Genomic DNA, 15,733 nt, shown 5'->3' on the forward strand with positions numbered 1-15,733 from the left:
TTCCAGGTGCTATTCCTTTTATTCAAATGTCTCCAACCTGTACTCTTTTGCGATAAACCAATATCCACTTTATTGCCAGGACTGTAATAGGACAATTAGCAAACCAATATTGCCAGGGAAATAAAATAACAGGGCTTTGTCTTTGTCTTTTTGCATTTTTATAGCATACAAATATTTGTGGCGCGCACACACACCTGCCCCTCCCCTCTAAAAAACCCCCTCAGCTAAATTGCCCTATTAATGAAGCTACCATCTTCGCTCCTAGCCAAATTGCCTGCTAATGGGACCTGTTTTTATATACCCCTTCCCCATATTTCTAATTTGCTCTTTTATAAGTCTCACTTGGACGATTTCGGTTTTATGAAGTTCTTGGCAAGGGGAGGGAGAACGAAGCCTCTGCCTTTTTTCTTTTTTGCCTTTTTTTTGATAGACGCTGAGCGGATATGTGGAATACAATCCCAAAACTAGTCCACTTGAGATAAAATGCATGGAAGCAGACCTGGTGCATCCCATGAATATCAGCCTCTGGCAATGCCCACCGATCTGCCACCTTATCTACTGGCACCTGGAAGCACGAGTTGTACAGTATAATGTGCCATTTTTGCAGCTCCCTTTTCAGACATTGTCTTGCTGGCCTGTCTGACAACAGAAGTCATCTGGGCCAGATGATCCCGCCTCTCCTCCTCCATGGGCTGTTCTGGGGGTTCGTCAAATCTCCCAAGCACCTCCAAGGGGGGCGCAAGGGAAGGACAGGGGAGAGAGTCATGTTGAGCTAGCAGGTTCTGTTGCGCTGGCTTCCATTAGTGCAGCAACTTAGTTGACTCTGCCCCACTGGGTTGTGTCCAGTGCTAGTCTTACCCAGAACAAACCCACTGAATTCAACAGACCCAGGTTAGCCATATCCATGCGTTTCAGTGGGTCTACTCTGAGTAGGATTAGCATTTGGTTGTGTCCAGTGCTAATCCTCACCCTGTTTTTTGGTGGTGATATTTTATTGGAAGTTTTTAGGCCCTTTCAAACTGAATTCTCCATTGTCGCAACTTGCCTTGGGACAGGCCTCAAAGTGGAAGGCAGGTAACAATTTAAGAGAATGACACTTGGGGTTTCGTTTTTTTCAAAAGGGTGCAAGCAGCCTGTTGTGTGGACGCCACTTACAGGGTAGGAGGGATGGTTTTCAGAGAGGCCAACCCAAGCCAAAAGTAGGGTAGTGTCATGGGCAGATCGGACACTGAGGAACGATGGGAAGAACCAGCTGAGGAAGCCCCAAGGGAAGAAGGCTCGGAGCCCAGGAAGTGGCGGTGGGACAACAGGGAGTCCCGGAGAAGACCAGGAAGAGGAGGTGTTGGAAGCTGAGGAGGTAGCAGGGCTTTGTGAGCTGGGAGAGTCCAGAATCAGAGGCGGACATGAAGCAGGGGAGTAGGAGAAGGAGGCACAGAGGCAGAGATGAGTCAGGTTGGTGAAGAGTCAAGGGTGTCTCCCCCTCCTGCTGCGACAAGCTCCCACCCCTTTGTCTCCCTCGGACCACTCCTCACTGCCCCACTACCTTTGGTGGTTCCCCAGCTGGTTCCTCCCACCATTCCCCTGCGCCCAACCAGTAGAGGCGAGGTGGGCGTTGCTAGGATCGGTTGTCCTCCCCCCGCACCCTGCTTTTCTATCTAACCCAGGATTCTCCTGGTGCCACCCCTGGAGATCCCTCAAGGGCTCTGATTACCTCCTCGTCCTCTGCGCTTCTTCCTCCGATTGCCAGCGCCGCCCGCTAAGACCCCCTTGGAGTTTACCTTCGAGATGGAGTGGGACATGGGGAGTGGGTTTCTGACGGAGTGCTGAGTGGGCCCGGGCGGCCTCGCCTCTGCGCCGGCTTCCTGGCCATGAGCAGGACCCTCCTCACACCCTCCTTCCTCCTGGGCCGAGCTCCCCTCCAGCGAAACCTCGCTGCCTCCCGCCCTCGGGCCGGCAGCCTCCAGCGAGGTCCTTTCCGGAGACTGTCTCTGGGCTCGGCCAGTCCCTGTAACCGGGTCTCCTTTAACTGGGTTTGTCTCAAGGTCCCCCAAATTCATTCCAGAGGGACTCTGGAGGCCCAAGGCCTCCGCTTGCTCACTGCTGCTCAGTTCAAAGTTGCTGACTGTCTCCGCGATGGGCTCCAGTCTGATGGCCATCTCTTCCGACCTCAGCAGAGGCTGCGGCCTGGTTTCCTCAGCGCCCACATCCTTGCCTTGTTCGCTTGGAAGACAGAAGATTGATCGCTTGCTGGGGAGCTCCATGGCCGACGCCCATCTGTGCTCCGGACAGTGGCTGTGGAAACAACCAAAGAGGAACTGCAACTTCAGATAGCAATGGAGCCAATGCGGAAGAGACCAGGGTTTGAATCCCTCACCCCGCTGTGAAGCTCACTGGAGTGGCCTTGGGGCAGGCCCTGCCTCAGCATGGGGCCTACCCTACAGGGTTGTTGTGGCAATGAAATGGGGAGGGGGAGAGAACCATGCCTGCCACCTTCAGTTCCTTGGAGGAAAAGATGGGATATAAATCTAATCCATTACCAACCAACCAACCCTCACTGCCTAGAGATGGATGGGTCTGTCAATTTCGCTTCTCTGTCTCCTCAATTTTCAAATCTTAAACCCAGTTCTCCACATTTCTGTGCCAATCTGAGATGTGTGTGTGTGTGTGTTTTTTAATCCTTCTAAAATCACACCAACATTTTAAGGAAAAGAATCTCCTAATAAGACACACACACACACACACACACACACACACACACACACACTTTTTGCATGCAGGTTTGCCAAATAGACACATTTCTGTGAAGCCATTTTCCAAAATATAATATATTTTTATACTAATATACACATTCTAATGTGCACCTTACCCTGGTATATGCATTTTAGTACACATTGCTTGGCTAGAGAGCTGAATTGCAAAATTCAAAGTGTGAATTTTGAAGGATGCCTACGTTTCAGTTTGCAGCATTATTATTATTATTATTATTATTATTATTATTATTATTATTATCAATTTGTATACTGCCCTTCATCCATAGATCTCTGGGCAGTTCACAACGTGTTGTTTGGAAAGTGTGAATCAGAGTTTGCCCTTAAATGTGAACTGAATAGAATCCCCCTCACCCCAATTCTGCCACATGCCATAACAGTATGTTAGTGGTAGATTTATACTGAACAGTCCATACTCTGGCCACATTCACACCGTATGTTTAAAGTGCAGTAATACCACTTTAAACAGCCCAAAGAATTCTGGGAGATGTGTTTTGCACAGAGTGCTGAGAGTTGTTAGGAAACCTCCTATTCCCATGAAAGAACTACAGTTCCCAGAGTTCCCTGTGAAGAGGGATTAGTTGTTAGGCCACTCTGGGAATTGCAACTCCTGAAGGGAATAGGGCTCTCCCTAGACACTACACAACTAGATGGCCCAATGGTCTGACTCCCCAACGGCCTTCTGCGTTCCCATTTCCTAATGGAAGAGCCAAAGCTCAGTAGCAGAGTATCTGCTTTGCATGCAGAAGGTCCCAAGTTCAGTCCCTGGCATCTCCAGGTAGGGCTGGGAGAGACCCCTGCCTGAAACCCTGGAGAGCTGCTGCTGCCAGTCAGTGTAAACAGTACTGAGCTAAGCAGACCAATGGTCCGACTCAGGGTAAGGCAGCTTGCCTATGTGATAAATAAAGACCCAACCCAAACAGAAAGCAAAGTAACAGAAGCTCTAACCTTAACTTGGCACGCCCTAAGTGCTTTAATAAAGCATTTGTGGGTTTGTATTCCAGCCGAGCCATACGGAAGTCTAAAGCCGGCCAAACTCCCTGCTTCCCAAGCAGGCTCGGGGTTTCGGAGACTCAGTGTGTGTTTTTTGCTCTGCGCTCAGGCGACACCAGCGTCTCAAGCGGCCCAGCCCTGGCACTCTGAGCATCTATAGGCAGCAAACTATTTTCCCCTCTTCCTGGGCAGCTCAAAGGCAGGTCTCAGCACTATCAACAAGGGCCAGTCGCCTAGCAACTGCTGCCTAGGAACTGTTGCTAGAATTGTGAAGGATTTCCTGCATTAGTGAGCAGGCTTGATTTCTGCCCCAGGGACTGTGTGGTGCATGGGTTTGAGGGCTCCGGGTTTGCAGCGTCACAGTGGGCTCTTCTGATTCCCGGTAGGCCTTTGCCCGGCCTCCCACAATGCCCTGGGTCAATGAGAGCCAGAGGCATTGTGGGAAATAAAAATGGCAGTCAGTACTGGGTATGGGGATGGAACTAAAGGGAAAGTGGGGTGCCCAAGGAGATGGGAGCACATAGGCCCTATCAGAACAGGGCTGGCGCTGGACATCATGAAAAGTCCTCACTACCATGAGCCAGTGGTGTGCCAAACTTGTTCCAAGGCATCCCAATAAATTGCCACAGAAAACTTTCCACTCTGGAATGCTGGGAAGGCAGAATGACAGCAGGACTCCACAAATCTATACGATGGCCTTGGTCCATCAAACTCATTATTGTCTACTCTGACTGGCAGTGGTGCTCCAGGTGTTTCCCAGCCCTACCTGGGGAAGATCTGCCCTTCCCCGTCACTCATAATGAAAAACAAGTGAGTTTGGAATTGGCTGCGGAAGCCTGAGTGGGCGGAGTCAGTCCGGGTCCTGAAGGTTCTTTGCAGAGAAGGCTGCCACCTGCAGTTCAAAGGCTCGCCACACGGGGCAGCTGTGTGTAGATCCTGGCAACACCAAGGGCATTGGGAACCTGCTGGGTTTTGTACAGAGCTCTGTGCATGCCCCGTTGGCACAGGGTCCCAGTTCATGTCCCGCCCCCGTTCACATCAGCAGTGCACATTGAAAAGCCGCCACCTCAACAGCCAACTTGATGTGATTGTGCACATGCTCATAGCAAGATTCCTTTGGTGTGAGGTCTCCATGGTCAAACTCTGGAATTCGCTCCCATGGAAGGTAGCGACAGCCACCAACTCGGATGGCTTAAGAAGAGGATTTGGGCTCCCCCGTTCTTACCTTTTGCCCTGTGCTTTATAGGAACAGGTCCATGTTTTAAAGCAGGGTCGGCAACCTAAGGCCCATGGGCCACAAGAGGCCCATGGGGGTCATTTAACTGGCCCCCGAGCTGCCCCCGAACGAAGCTGCCCACTCAGTGAATCCCCGCACGCTGCGATAAACTGGCGCAGCGTGGCACGGGGACTCGCTTTTGCAGCACCGGAAATCATGTCTGCGCAGATGCAAACGCCGGAAATCATAGCCCACAGAGGGATCTCCCCTGGAGTGAACTGTCCCAGGCAAGGTAAACCTTGCCGACCCCTGTTTTAAAGCACTGTGTCCCAGCGCTTCCTCCCCTGACCCTGCCTCCCCCATGAAAACCCGCTCTTTAATACTGAATTGGAGCAAATGGCAATTAGGGCTTTCCACGGAATTGACATTTGCTCCAGTTCAGCAGTAAAGAACAAGTTTTCACCAGGGGGGAAAACAGCAACAAAACACCAGCACTCAGATATGGACCTGGAAAGTGGGAGATGGGGGGGGGGCGTCTCTACCTCTCCGAGTGTGGAAAAATGACAGGATATATGATATAAATATGGTAAAGGGCCTTATGGGTATCTTTCTCTTTCTTTCTTCTCTTTTTTCTCTGGTATTATTATTATTATTATTCCTGTTTTGTAGATTAGCCTAATTCTTACAGTACTTTATGTAAAAAAAAATAATCCAATAATTTTTTTTTGTAAAAAAAGAAAGAAAAAGAAAGCCCAGACCTGTTACCTGAGCAAAAGTAAGTGTGGATGAGCTCTTAGTCAAATTCATGGAGACTCTCCAATGGCTACTAGCCACAATGGCTATGTTGAACCTTCAATGTCGGAGGCAAATTGTCTCTAAATAATACCAGTTGCTGGAACTGCAAGTGGGGCGAGGACTGCTAAAGTCAGGTCCTACTCGCAGACTTTCCACTGGGACACCTGGTTGACCAACCACAAGAAGAGGATGCTGGACTAGATGAGCCTTTGGCCTTATTCTGCAGAGCTTAAGTCCTTCCTCTGACTGCAATATGTGGCAAGTCTATTACATTTGAAGTATTCTTCTGGATGACCTTTTTATTGAGCATTCATCGTGATTCCCTTGCACATTGCTTATGCAGAGGTTAGACTACAGCATTGATGGAGCATTCTCTCTTATTGGTTTCTGGGGAAGTCATACCTGATTTGCTTGTGGGATGGTGATACCATCATGATTCTGATATGCTCTCTGGTGGACAGGGTGTGGACCCAGAGCATTCCCCATCCTGCACTTAATGAGGTCATGTAACAATTCTGGGTCTACAAACTATAGGAACAAGGAATGGCCCAAAACCACTCTATTCTCCAAAGCCTCTGAAACAACGTCTAGGTCTCTGGAACTGCCTGGATCATGTGACCTTAGGGCAAGTCCTCAAATGTCCAAATTCTCAACACCAAGGAAATAAATTATAAATTGTTGAGCTAGGGTGCTGTAATCCCCTTTACTTCTGCAAACCCAAATTTCCAGTTATGCGATTGTATGCGTAATGCAAAATCCGGACCATCTGCAGGCGCCCCTACTCATTCTCCTCAGTTGGGGCCATGGGAGTGTGTTCCAAAGTCCTGCCTTAACAGCGTCACTGCAAGAGACCCTCTCAGTGCCCACTGAGACTGGTGATAATAATATTATAATAATAATTTATTATTTATACCCCGCCCATCTGGCTGGGTTTCCCCAGTCACTTTGGGTGGCTTCCAGCAGGATATTATAAACACGGTAAAAGATCAAGCATTAAAAACTTCCCTAAACAGGGCTGCCTTCAGATGTCTTCTAAAAGTCAGATAGTTGTTTATTTCTTTAAAATCTGGTGGGAGCGCGTTCCACAGGGCGGGTGCCACTACCGAGAAGGCCCTCTGCCTGGTTCCCTGTAACTTCGCTTCTTGCAGTGAGGGAACTGCCAGAAGGCCCTCGGCACTGGACCTCAGTGTCTGGGCAGAACAATGAGGGTGGAGACGCTCCTTCAGGTATACTGGTGAGGAAAGATGGCAGGGAGGTAAAGGTAAAGGTACCCCTGCCCGTACGGGCCAGTCTTGCCAGACTCTAGGGTTGTGCGCTCATCTCACTCTATAGGCCGGGAGCCAGCGCTGTCCGCAGACACTTCCGGGTCACGTGGCCAGCGTGACAAAGCTGCATCTGGCGAGCCAGCGCAGCACACGGAACGCCGTTTACCTTCCCGCTGGTAAGCGGTCCCTATTTATCTACTTGCACCCGAAGGTGCTTTCGAACTGCTAGGTTGGCAGGCGCTGGGACCGAACGACGGGAGTGCACCCCGCCACGGGGATTCGAACCACCGACCTTTCGATCGGCAAGTTCTAGGCGCTGAGGCTTTAACCCACAGCGCCACCCGTGTCCTAGATGGCAGGGAGACCAACAGCCTAATGCCAGGCTTGTCCCCATCTTCCTCCCTGCTGGGTTCTACAAGTGGCAATGTTGAGATTAAGGAGCAGGAGGAAGCACACAGACCCTCTGGACTGAGTGGAACTAAGAAGACCAGCAGGTGGGTTCCAACTCAGGGCAGACTGAGGTTGGTCTAAGCACCAGCCTCCGCTAGGCCCGCAAGCACTTTTGCAGAACTGCAGCTGGTATTACGCACACCAGGTTCACTGGCCTTTCTGGGTTGCAACCAAGCTTTTCAGATCATCATTTGTTCCTTCTCCTCTGAGCAGCAGCAGCTTAAAGCGCGGCTCAGGCAGAGCCTTTGAAATTGTAATGACACCTTTGATTTCCAATCCGCAGGCGGAGGCCAGGGCACCGGAGACCAGGAGCGAGGAGAGGGAAAGGGGGGAGGGAGAGTTTCAGGAGACAATGGTGGGCGTCGACCATTTCCAGAGGCGCCGTGCTGGGGATGAAAAATTATACGGTCCTCGACGCCAACAGAATGACAATGGCAGGGTGGCGGGGAGCGTTAGGGGAAAACACACCCGGGGAGGGCTGCGAAGTCCAGAGCTGTGGAGGCGATCGAAACAAACCTCGCTTGCTGCTTCCTTTTGGAAACTAGGCATCGCTTTGGAAGTTTGCGAGAAACACACACATCCCAAATTAAGCATGCATGACGGACAGAAGATGAATTTTCAGCGGGGACCCTGGGAGTGCCCCATTGAAAGACTGTAAGATGAGAATGGCTGGATCGTGTCAATGGCCCAGCTAGTTTTCTCAGGGGCCAACCAGATGTCCATTGTGAGAAGCCTGATAGAGCTGTACGTGAGTGCTGCGGCAACTGCCCACCTGTGAATTCCAGCAGCTGGTATTCAGAGGCATAATGCCTCTGGCATTGGAGGCAGAACAAAGACATCAGGGCTAGTAGCTACTGGTAGCATAGCTGTCAACTTTCCCCTTTTCTTGCGAGAAATCCTATTCGGAATAAGGGAATTTCCCTTTAAAAAAGGGAAACGTTGACAGCTATGACTGGTAGCTCCATGAATTTATCTAATCCTCTTTTGAAGCCATCCAAGTTGGTGGCCGTTTCTGCCTCTTGTGGGAGGGAGTTCCATAGTTTAACAATATGCCGCGTGAAGAAGGAGTTTTATCTATTGCAAATCATCCAACAGCTTCATTGGATGTCCAGGAGTTTCTAAGTGTTACGTGAGAGGGAGAAACACTCTTCTCTCTGCACAATCTGAAAGGATGCCTTTCCTTGACCTGCTACTTTTCTAGGTGCAGGGATATTTGAAACATTTAATCTGTTCTCGCAATGGCCAGTCATGGGAAGCCGATGGGCGATTCCTGAGCGCAACAATATTCTCTCCACTTGCAATGCCTAGCAGGTGGAATTCAGAGCACTATTGCCTTCAACAGGAGAGGTAGAACATAGTTATAATGGCTAGTAGCCACTGATAGTCTTCTCCGTGGATTGGCTAACTCTCTTTTAAAGCCAATTAACTTGGTGGCCACCGCTGCTTCCTGCAGGAGCAAGTTCCATAATTTAACTAGGTGCTGAATGGAGAAGTCCTCCTTTTTGCCTGCCCCGAATCTCCCAGCGTTCAACAGGGCAGACACTTGCCTGACACAGATGCCTTGGAGCCACGTCTCGATGGATTTGAAGTGGTACTCCATGTCCCCATAGGTGCTGGAGACAAACTTGTAGGAATCAAAGACTTGTGATTTGCCCCGTTTCCACCTGGCCCCTAGGCTGCGCTCTCCATACCCCAACCAGATTTCCACGTGGACAATGTCGTGGGGCTGCCTTTTTCCTGCAGAGAGGGAAGGAGTACATCTTGGAAAGCAGCCTTTGAAAACTGGCGTGTTTAGCTACACCCGGAAGGGGGTGAGGAAGAGGGGAGCCTTAATGCATCAAAATTCTGGCACTGGAGAATCCCCTCAGCGCCTGCCCTAGGAAGAGGAAGAAAGCGGATTCAGGTGGTCCCATGAGGGGTGTGCGTGTGCTGAAGGGTTCAGATGAAGACAGAAACCGGTGTCTGAATGGAGTGGCAACACATTTCGAAGCCAAGATTTTGAGGCCATCAGGCACATTTGGAATTTGTGGGCGGTCATGAAATGGCTGCCCTGGGCGATGCGGAACATCACAAAATGGCTGCCATGAGGTTATGGCATATTATAAAATGGCTGCTGGGGATGTGGTATATCACCAACATGGCACCTTTTGGCTGCAGCGGTGCTTGCAAGGCCTTCCCCTGGTGCCCACAAAGATGTTCAGTGCTCCCCTCACAACCTTCGATTCCCTTGGAAAAGTACATAGAGTTGAAGGAGGAAGTTTGGAGAGCGACACTTTTTCCCACTTTGTTTTTCAACTCAGTGTGCTTTTCAAGGCTCGGATTAAGTCTATTGGATCTCGCTTTTGCCCAGTTCCCTTGGAAAAGCCAGGTGTGTGTGTGTGCTCCTGCTTGCTCAGTTTCTTTTTCGGAGCAGGGAAGTTGACCTGAGGGATGGGAGGGACAGAAGTGTTCAGATATCACCTGCTGAAACATAGAAATGTGCCCATGCGAACCCCCCCCAAAAAAAACCCCAACAACAACTGGTGAGCTTGAGATAAGAAGAAAGGCAAAAGGATGGGAGGAAGAATCAGAAAAGGACAGGAAGAGGAGTATGATGGACAGCACAGGCCACATTACGTTGTGTGTCAAAGTAAGTTCCTGAAATGAAGATGAGATCTCCTGGTTTCAGATATTCCTCGCTGGGTAATGTAATAGGAAGAGTGTCATACTGATAAGCTTGGTTTCCTAAGCCCATGCAGAAGCCAAACTCTTCTGTCAGGTCCCACATTACTCTCCGGATGAACCCGCAGCAGTCCAGGAAGAGCGGAGAGTTGTATTCTGGAGCTGGGGAAGAAATTGAAGCAAAGGTCAGCTGGAAAGTGGAATATTGTTGAAGCAAAATGGCAACCTCAAGCAAAGCGTCCAGAAGGAAAATGAGCAATGGGGAACAGATGAGCAGACCAGGGACTCAGCAACGTTAGTCAAAAAACAGCATGCAACACCAGATGGCACCAGAGAGCAAAATAATTTCTAAGCGGTTTTTCATAGCGTTTCCCCCCCCCCTTTCAATGATTTAATTTCTTTCTTATTTATAGTGTTTCTTTCCCTGCATGTAGATTCACCCCAGGTAAGAAGAAATTCCAGCGTCCAGCGAGTTTCCCACAGGCATCTGGTCGGCCACTGTGAGAACAAGATGCTGGACTAGATGGGCCATTGGCCTCATCCAGCAGGGCTCTTTTGATGTCCTTACGAAAGAAGTGTTCAGACGGATTGCTTATTTCAGCAGTATTTTGGTGTCACAGGGAGTCTCCTACACCCTCGCTTTTCGAAAACAAAACAGCCTGGGAAAGCAAATGGCTCTTACTTCCAGCTTGATGGTATTTCTGTGCGTAAGGGACGCCGATGTAACTCTTCGCCCGCTCGAGAAACTTCATCCGGAGTTGCCACTGGTCATCCGGATCCAGATTTCTGGGTACAGGCACTTTCTTCCGAGCAACTCTCCTGAGTTCCTCCTAGAACCAAAGGAAGAGAGCGGGGAGTAAAATGGAAGCAAACTAATGATCGCTCGGACTTTGGGGCGCATTGCTGTACGTGATATGAAAAGAACCTTTAAAGCCTCTCTTCCTTCCTCTCCCTCTCTCCCTCTCTCATAAAGAACCCAAGGAGAGCTCTGCTGGATCGGGCCAGAGGCCTCCCTTGCTGAACCTCTCATAGCAGGCAATTGGCTGTCTCCAGGAAGTCCACAAGCAGGCCAGAAATGCAACCATTAGGCAAAGAAGCATACAAGCATGTGAATATTAGGCAAGATTTACCAATGAATTTTCATGAGGGATCTTTTAAAAAGAAAGAAATTTCCCCACTCCCACCCCACCCTCCTCTCCTGAACCCAGGACCCGGGAGCGAGTCCTCGGTTAGCAACAACGGAACAGCTGCTTTGCTCCCTGTTAAATCCTGCTGATTTGAGAGAAAGAGGAAGGCACACACACACAGCCATCCTGGGATTACAAAAAAGGACCTGCCGCCGCTGTCAGGACCGCACCAACTAAGCCGACACAAATCCTGCATTGCAGGGGGTTGGGCTAGATGACCCTTGGAGTGTCTCTTCAAACTCTGCAATTCTGCGATTCAGTGAATAAATCCCAATTATGTGGAAATGGGAAAAGCAAGCTAGAGACTGGAAAAAAACGAGAAACTGAGAGAAATTGAAATGGGCAGATTCCTCCGTCCCTACATGTAGCCCTGATGATATTGCTGGACTCAAATGCCCATCAGCTCCAGCCTTTGTGGCCAAGCATGGGAGTTGCACTTCAGAGATGCGAGTGGCGCTGTGGTCTAAACCACTGAGCCTCTTGGGCTTGCCGATTTGAATCCCCATGACAGAGTGAGCTCCCGGTGCTCTGTCCCAGTTCCTGCCAACCTAGCAGTTTGAAAGCGCACCAGTGCAAGTAGATAAATAGGTACCATTACGGCAGGAAGGTAAACAGTGTTTCTATGCACTCTGGTTTCCATCATGGTATCCTGTTGTGCCAGAAGTGGTTTAGTCATGCTGGCCACATGACCCGGAAAGCTGTCTGTGGACAAACGCCGGCTCCCTCAGCCTGAAAGTCCGACTGGACTTAACCATCCAGGGGTCCTTTACCTTTTGCCTGCACTTCAGCAACATCTGGAGGTCTCAGACCTGGTAGGCCAAAATATATGGAGAGCAGCAGATTGTGGAAGGCTAGTCTGCACCAGGGGTGATGAACCTTTGCCCCTCCAGATGTTGCTGGACTCCCATCAGCACTGACCAGCAGGGCCAGTGATGATGGGAGTTGTAGTCTAGCAACATCTGGAGGGCTACAACTTCTCCACCTCAGTTCTGCACAGACTGGCAGTGGCTCTTCAGGGTTTCGGACATGCCTCTCCTTCCTCTGACTCAATTCTGTGCATTTCTGAAGAGCAATGTGAGACATCCTCTTGCACGAGCCCTTGCAAATGTCCACCAGCTGCTGCTTAACTCTGTCAATGTGAGTACAGGAGAAGGGGAAATCTCCTAAAAGGCCATGCAGGCTGGCAAATAAGCTGATTTCAACAGAGGCCACAAGATGGCACTGTAGAGTCGTCTCCGTTTCCTTCCCACCTGCTCTGCTCTTGCTAGAAAATACTGTATTCTTATGCTCAACCCCCCTTTCCCAAGCAAGTAAGGAGTCCAAGCATTCACTTGGGTTTGGTTGTTGGGGAAGGGGGTCTTTGGGGAGATTGTTGGTGCTTCCAAATATTTGTGTGTGTTTGCAAATATATAGGTTAAGCCAGTGCTTTTATTCTAAAAAAATGTTTAGGGGTACTCTTGTTTTCCTAAAGGCAAAGGTAAAGGGACCCCTGACCATTAGGTCCAGTCACGGACGACTCTGGGGTTGTGTGCTCATCTCGCTCTATAGGCTGAGGGAGCCGACGTACAGCTTCCGGGTCATGTGGCCAGCTTGACTAAGCCGCTTCTGGTGAACCAGAGCAGCACACAGAAACGCCGTTTACCTTCCCGCCGGAGTGGTACCTATTTATCTACTTGCACTTGACGTGCTTTCGAACTGCTAGGTTGGCAGGAGCAGGGACCGAGCAATGGGAGCTCATCCCATCACAGGGATTCGAACCGCCGACCTTCCTACTCATATTGAAATACTGCCCCTCAATGAGGCCAAACTCAGATTTACAAAATGATTAGGGGTGTGCGTCCCCCTGCGTCCCGCCCCCCCGAAAAAAAGCACTGGGTTAAGCACAGGCAAGAAGCCCAAACTCTCCAACAGACTATAAAAGTCCTCTGCTTCCACATCAAGATACCCAGGCGGATCCAGGTGGTCTGGAGGTCAAATTTAACTCTCTGTGTCTCACTCAGACTTAGGGATGGACAGATCGGTCCTTTTGGTTTCTCTCATTTTCCCAGTCTTCAATTCAGTTTGCCACATTTCCCTGTCAGTTTGAGACCTTTTTTTAAAGGCCTGACAAAATCCACCAGCATTTTATAGCACACATTTCTCCTCCTAACATGTGTATTTTTGCAAAGGAATTTCCCCCCAACTGAATGTATTTCATGTTATTTTCAGTAATAGATGCATATATGTGCACACTTCCTCCTAATATTAGATACATATTGCCATGCCTTTGGCTGGAGAACTGCACCACAAAATTTGGAAATGGGTGAATCTCGAAGGATTGGCTGCATTTCGGCTCACGGAAGTGCAAAGGAGGAGGGTTTTCTACTTAGAGTAGACCCAGTGAATAGAACAGGCATGGTGTCAAATGAAGCTGAGTGTTGAAGGATTCATGACAGATAAAAGAAAGTACTTGGCTAAAGTGTGGAATTTGGCCACTGTGGGACCAGAATGCTAGACTAGATGGGCCATTTGCTTGCTCCAGCAGGCTTCTATTATGTCTAATTGAATTAATTAATTTCACTAAAACTTACTAGGAGACAGCCTCAGATTGCACTTGGGTTACCTCATCCTTAGCTGGGAGTGAGGAGAAGGAAGTCTTCCTCTCTCTTCTGAGGGGGAATCTACTTGTTTAGAACTGTTCCCCAAATAGTCCTGCATCACAAAACCAGTTACCTAAGTATTTAGTTTACCTAACAATAGGAGGTGCCTGGTTGGAGCCAGCAGACAGGTTTGACCAACTTTCAGCCGGCCTTCTGGTCCCATTAACCCTCTCCCGTCTAACCACCAATCTGACGGCAATAATTCATTGGTGATGTGTGTCTGTTGCTGCTCTGTTCCCCTTCTCCCCTTGCCAGAGGATGAGCAGAGAGTGCATTTCTCAAAGACCCTCAATTCCTTTAAGGCTCAGGAATCAAGATGCAAAGACGAAATAATGCCTGGGAAATCACTGACAGTGCAGGTGCATATTCAACACACATACACCCTGGTAAGAACTATAAATCTGAGGCTTTGTTAAGGGCAAAACTGAGAGGGACCTAGTTGTAGTTTAGAGCTGGTAAAGACCAGCATTCCTCAACCTGGTGCTTCTCAGATGTTTTGGAATGACAATGAAGTTGCATTTCTGTACTCAAGTGTCACACGAGACAACGTTGTTCATCAGGGCCTTCACCACTTCGGGGGACTGCATGTTCCTGGCCAGCACGGCTATCCATCATCCTTGATCATAACTGCATATTACCACACACTTTTATGTTTAGAAACACAGGAGCTGGAGGAAAGTTGGCAACTTTTACTTGGTTAAACCATGAAATCTGGGGGCCGGGAGCGGGTCTAATTACCAGGGGCACAGATAAGATATACCTCCCTCAAGTTTAGAAGACAGATATATACCGTATCTAGTCCAACAGCCTTTGGGAAGATCACAAACACCTCACTAAACGCAGTTGCAAAAGCGAGAGTTTTCCCATTCTCCTAAACGAGATTAATCTACTTTAGTTGACCAGTAGGGGCCAGTTTCAGCAAGCAAGGGGTGATTTTAATAAGCAGGATTGGAAGTTAAGGGTTCCCCAATTTAATTATTATTTTTTAAAAGCTACTTTGCTTCTAGTATGTTACAGAAAGCGGAAGATTGGCCTTCCATTCTTCAAGGACAGAGAGATTTGCTAAACTGTTAAGCTGTGCACTAGCACAGTGAATTGACTGCATGCACTGTCCCATGAAATCTAGCCTCCAGTTTACCCACTCCCTCCCTTGCTTCTCTTGAATTAGAGAGGCGCCTTTGTGCAGCCCTGTGTTAACAGCCCTGCCAGGGAGCTGTATATAACCTTGTTTGTAACCCTACTGCAGACTTGTATTAAGAGAGCCAGGGGAGGGTGGTTCATTAAGGCGAATGGGGCAATACTCCACCAATCGCAGCCAACCCACACCTGCCTTTGCCTCTTATTTAACCAGTCCAGGGAATGGCACTGCCTGTCAACTTCCTCCTCCTCCTCCTCCTCCTCAGACTCCCTTTGTCAATCTCAGCAGGGAGGAGGAGGAGGAGGACGAAACTAGAATTCATTGGCTCCGCCTCTCATTGGCTCTGGCGCCACCTACTGTTGGGCTCCCTGCCTTCTTCCCCAATGTGCAACCAGCCACCACTGTGAGGAGCCCTGGGACAGAGTGTGTGGCAAGTGAGAGGGATACAACCCCCGAACCCAGAATCCCGTGTTTGAAGGTGACACGGGAGTGTGGAAGGCAAAACAAAAAACATGACACAGCCAGTTCCTGTCTTCTTGTTCTTCTCCCTGCCTGCATTTCCTGGCAGCCGCAGGTTAAAATCTCAGTAGCTCTGTTGATGTGGGAGTCACCTGCCAACCG

The 15,733-nt window shown here is 49.3% G+C and overlaps 1 protein-coding gene across 9 annotated transcripts in view; it reads right to left on the reverse strand.

Moving 5' to 3' along the window:
• TTLL10 (tubulin tyrosine ligase like 10) overlaps nucleotides 1-15,733 on the reverse strand; it is a 201,914-nt gene that overhangs the window by 32,102 nt on the left and 154,079 nt on the right. For 7 of the 9 annotated variants that reach the window (XM_053400769.1, XM_053400767.1, XM_053400766.1 and 4 more), the window contains 4 exons: nucleotides 10,831-10,978; nucleotides 10,104-10,310; nucleotides 9,035-9,224; nucleotides 1,712-2,292 (listed from right to left, as the gene is read on the reverse strand). In XM_053400769.1, coding sequence (XP_053256744.1) covers nucleotides 1,712-2,292; nucleotides 9,035-9,224; nucleotides 10,104-10,310; nucleotides 10,831-10,978 — 1,126 coding nt within the window. Of the gene's footprint in view, nucleotides 1-1,711; nucleotides 2,293-3,716; nucleotides 4,964-9,034; nucleotides 9,225-10,103; nucleotides 10,311-10,830; nucleotides 10,979-15,733 lie in introns of those variants that run through there. The other 2 variants (XM_053400775.1, XM_053400774.1) reach the window with 2 other exon arrangements.

This window comes from Podarcis raffonei, chromosome 8 (assembly GCF_027172205.1).
Source record: "Podarcis raffonei isolate rPodRaf1 chromosome 8, rPodRaf1.pri, whole genome shotgun sequence".
NCBI classification, from domain to species: Eukaryota; Metazoa; Chordata; class Lepidosauria; order Squamata; family Lacertidae; genus Podarcis; species Podarcis raffonei.